Source organism: Mizuhopecten yessoensis, unplaced genomic scaffold (genome assembly GCF_002113885.1).
Source record: "Mizuhopecten yessoensis strain PY_sf001 unplaced genomic scaffold, ASM211388v2 hete_36089300, whole genome shotgun sequence".
Classification (NCBI taxonomy): domain Eukaryota; kingdom Metazoa; phylum Mollusca; class Bivalvia; order Pectinida; family Pectinidae; genus Mizuhopecten; species Mizuhopecten yessoensis.
The window spans coordinates 1-2,511 of NW_018483709.1; the positions used below are offsets into that span (position 1 = coordinate 1).

General features: G+C 37.1%; 1 protein-coding gene across 1 annotated transcript; it reads right to left on the reverse strand.

The window, feature by feature from the left end:
- Positions 1-107: 107 nt before the first annotated feature.
- Positions 108-1,481, reverse strand: LOC110444303 (BTB/POZ domain-containing protein KCTD3-like; the record flags this gene model as incomplete). Its single annotated transcript, XM_021488691.1, has 2 exons — positions 1,292-1,481; positions 108-223 (listed from the first exon to the last, which is right to left on the reverse strand). Coding segments are annotated over exons 1-2 (306 nt in total), but the record flags the coding sequence as incomplete, so codon positions are not given.
- Between the last annotated feature and the right edge of the window lie 1,030 nt (positions 1,482-2,511).

Consider the following 2,511-nt stretch of genomic DNA (forward strand, 5'->3'; position numbering starts at 1 on the left):
TCCCCTCCCCTCCCCTCCCCTCCTCTAACCTCCTCTCCTCCCCTCCCCATCCATCTTCAACCCTATTCACCATGTGTGTATTTTGCTTGTCCCATCACTGTACATACCTGCCAGTTGTGGGTCATGGCATGCCACACTCCAACCTTGCCTGTTTGACTGAGAGCAACAAGCTGACTTCCGATAAAGAACAAGGAATCCACAGACACATTCAGAGGAAACACACCTACAATAGATGTCATCAAATGATTGATAGAGTATTCAAACACATTGGTGTTCAAATATCTAGGTCTGTTAAAAAGTTCATTCATATGTGTGATTAAAACCTGAACATTGTACACGTCCCAGTAGATTACAATGATAACTGTACAATCATCTGGGTTTCAAGCCTGGGTAATCTCAGAATTCACAATGCCAACTAAACAAGACCAATGAAATCGTGTATTCCGGGAACCTTCCGCCCAGTGTTAATTTGGCTGTTCACACTGTTGCGATGTTTATTATGTTGTTGACTAGTGTTTGCTGTAGTTATTAACGTGCACTCATTAAAGAGGGGGAAAACAGCAATAGTTAACTGCTGTTATTATTGGCCGAATTATTACATGAGCTACCTATTACCTCACACTAATGATATATATGTACCACTTTAAATACATCCTTTTCCTTTACTATGATTGCCTTTCGGTGTTTTTGATATTGAATTTAATTAATCACATCAATTAAATTGTTTAAAAATCCAAAGACATATCTGTAAAACACAAATATCAAGTCAACCACAGCACCTCGTCAACCAAATGCTGCTCATGCCAAACAATTAAAAATGAGAAAAAAGTTGATTTTCTTCTCATGACCATGAAAGACCACAGGTCAGCCTGGGGATGGTCAGCCCATTAAAACAACCGATCCTATTATTAAAAGGACAATCTGACAAGCTTTTACAATCAGCCACAGCCTATTAAATCCGTTACAACTGCTAACACTAGTTGTCCCATCTAGACTAACAAGCGTTCACAACAGTTGTCCCATCAGAGGATCAGCTCACAAGCTTTTAATAGCAGACGTTGAAATATTTTATGTTCTTGTCTGAAATTTTCCAAGCTTCTTGTTCATTTGAAAAACATACAATATTGATCTAAAACGGTTCAGATGTTCAGTAAATGGATATAAAACATTTGCCCTCACTATCTGCAATCTTTGAAGGATTTACATGCCAACATTCAGTGATTTCACTCTGATCAATCGGACAACAACTGGTTATCCCCGACATCTGTGCAGAACTCCCTTCCCAACTGACCTATTTCACGACTTGACCCGTCATCAGACACAGACCACAGCTGGATGTTGGTACCATAGGAGGCAGCCACCATTTTGTTGGTGTTGTCTTGGTTGGGGTTGAGGACTTTAGCATTGATAGCAATTCTCTCCACAGGGCAGGTCATGTAGGGACTTGTCCATATCAAGTGCCAGCCCGTGGAGTCCTTCATCCTGGAAAGAAATTGACACAAAGAAACATTACCAGTCGATCCATTGGCTTCCTTAGACCCATGGATTCTACACTTCTAAATATTGTACATACGTATACTTGCAACTACAAAATTTGTATACAAATTGTTGCGGTATCATTTTCCACAAATTTCCTGGGAAAAGGATTTCCAGTTCTGGGTATGTCAAAATCAATTCTTCTAATTTTGAACCTATCATTCCAATGGAGCCTTTTCTCAAAAATGTTACAACTGTAAATATCTAAATATCATAATCCCAGTGTTGATTTATATGATTATGATCCAAAAAATGTGGAAAAAATAAGGACCAATTCCTGTTTATACAAATTATTTCACTACAAAATATCTATAATCAAGAAAACCAATCTCAATGCCTAAGCAATGTGTTAGTTCTTAACTTCTGCAGCAACTGTCTACTGCATTGGCAGGCAACAGCCAATCAAATGCAGTTTATTGGTTCAACAACAAATTAAATTACAAATATGGGTTATCTGAAATTACAATGCACCCTATCAAGCTCAACCAATTAAATTATAATTAATTGTATGATTAGTGGTTACCTCTTTTTGTGATGTTGTAAATATGGAAAAATATAAGACCTTAACATCTAACTTTATGATGTCACGTTATAATACAAATGCATTCTTGACAATGTTAACATAGTCACATAATAATATAATTAGGCACAACTGCATGGTATGCCTTCATTTTCAGAATTTCACAGAAATCTACTTGTTCTTTTCTTACATAAAAACCTAACATCTTTAAATTACATTTTATGAGATACAGTTTGACATCTCATTTTGACAATGTCCGATCATAGACTTCAAACTTTCTTTATCAACTTGATTGAAAAATGTGATAACACATTATAAGTGATGAGATCCCCTCCATCAGAAAGAGGCTGTATATTGTTCCCCCTCTCCACACACGTTTATGCACGTTAATTTGTACATATGTTACACCGATGTGTACATACGCTTCACTGGTCATTTGTCTGATGAAGGTGACA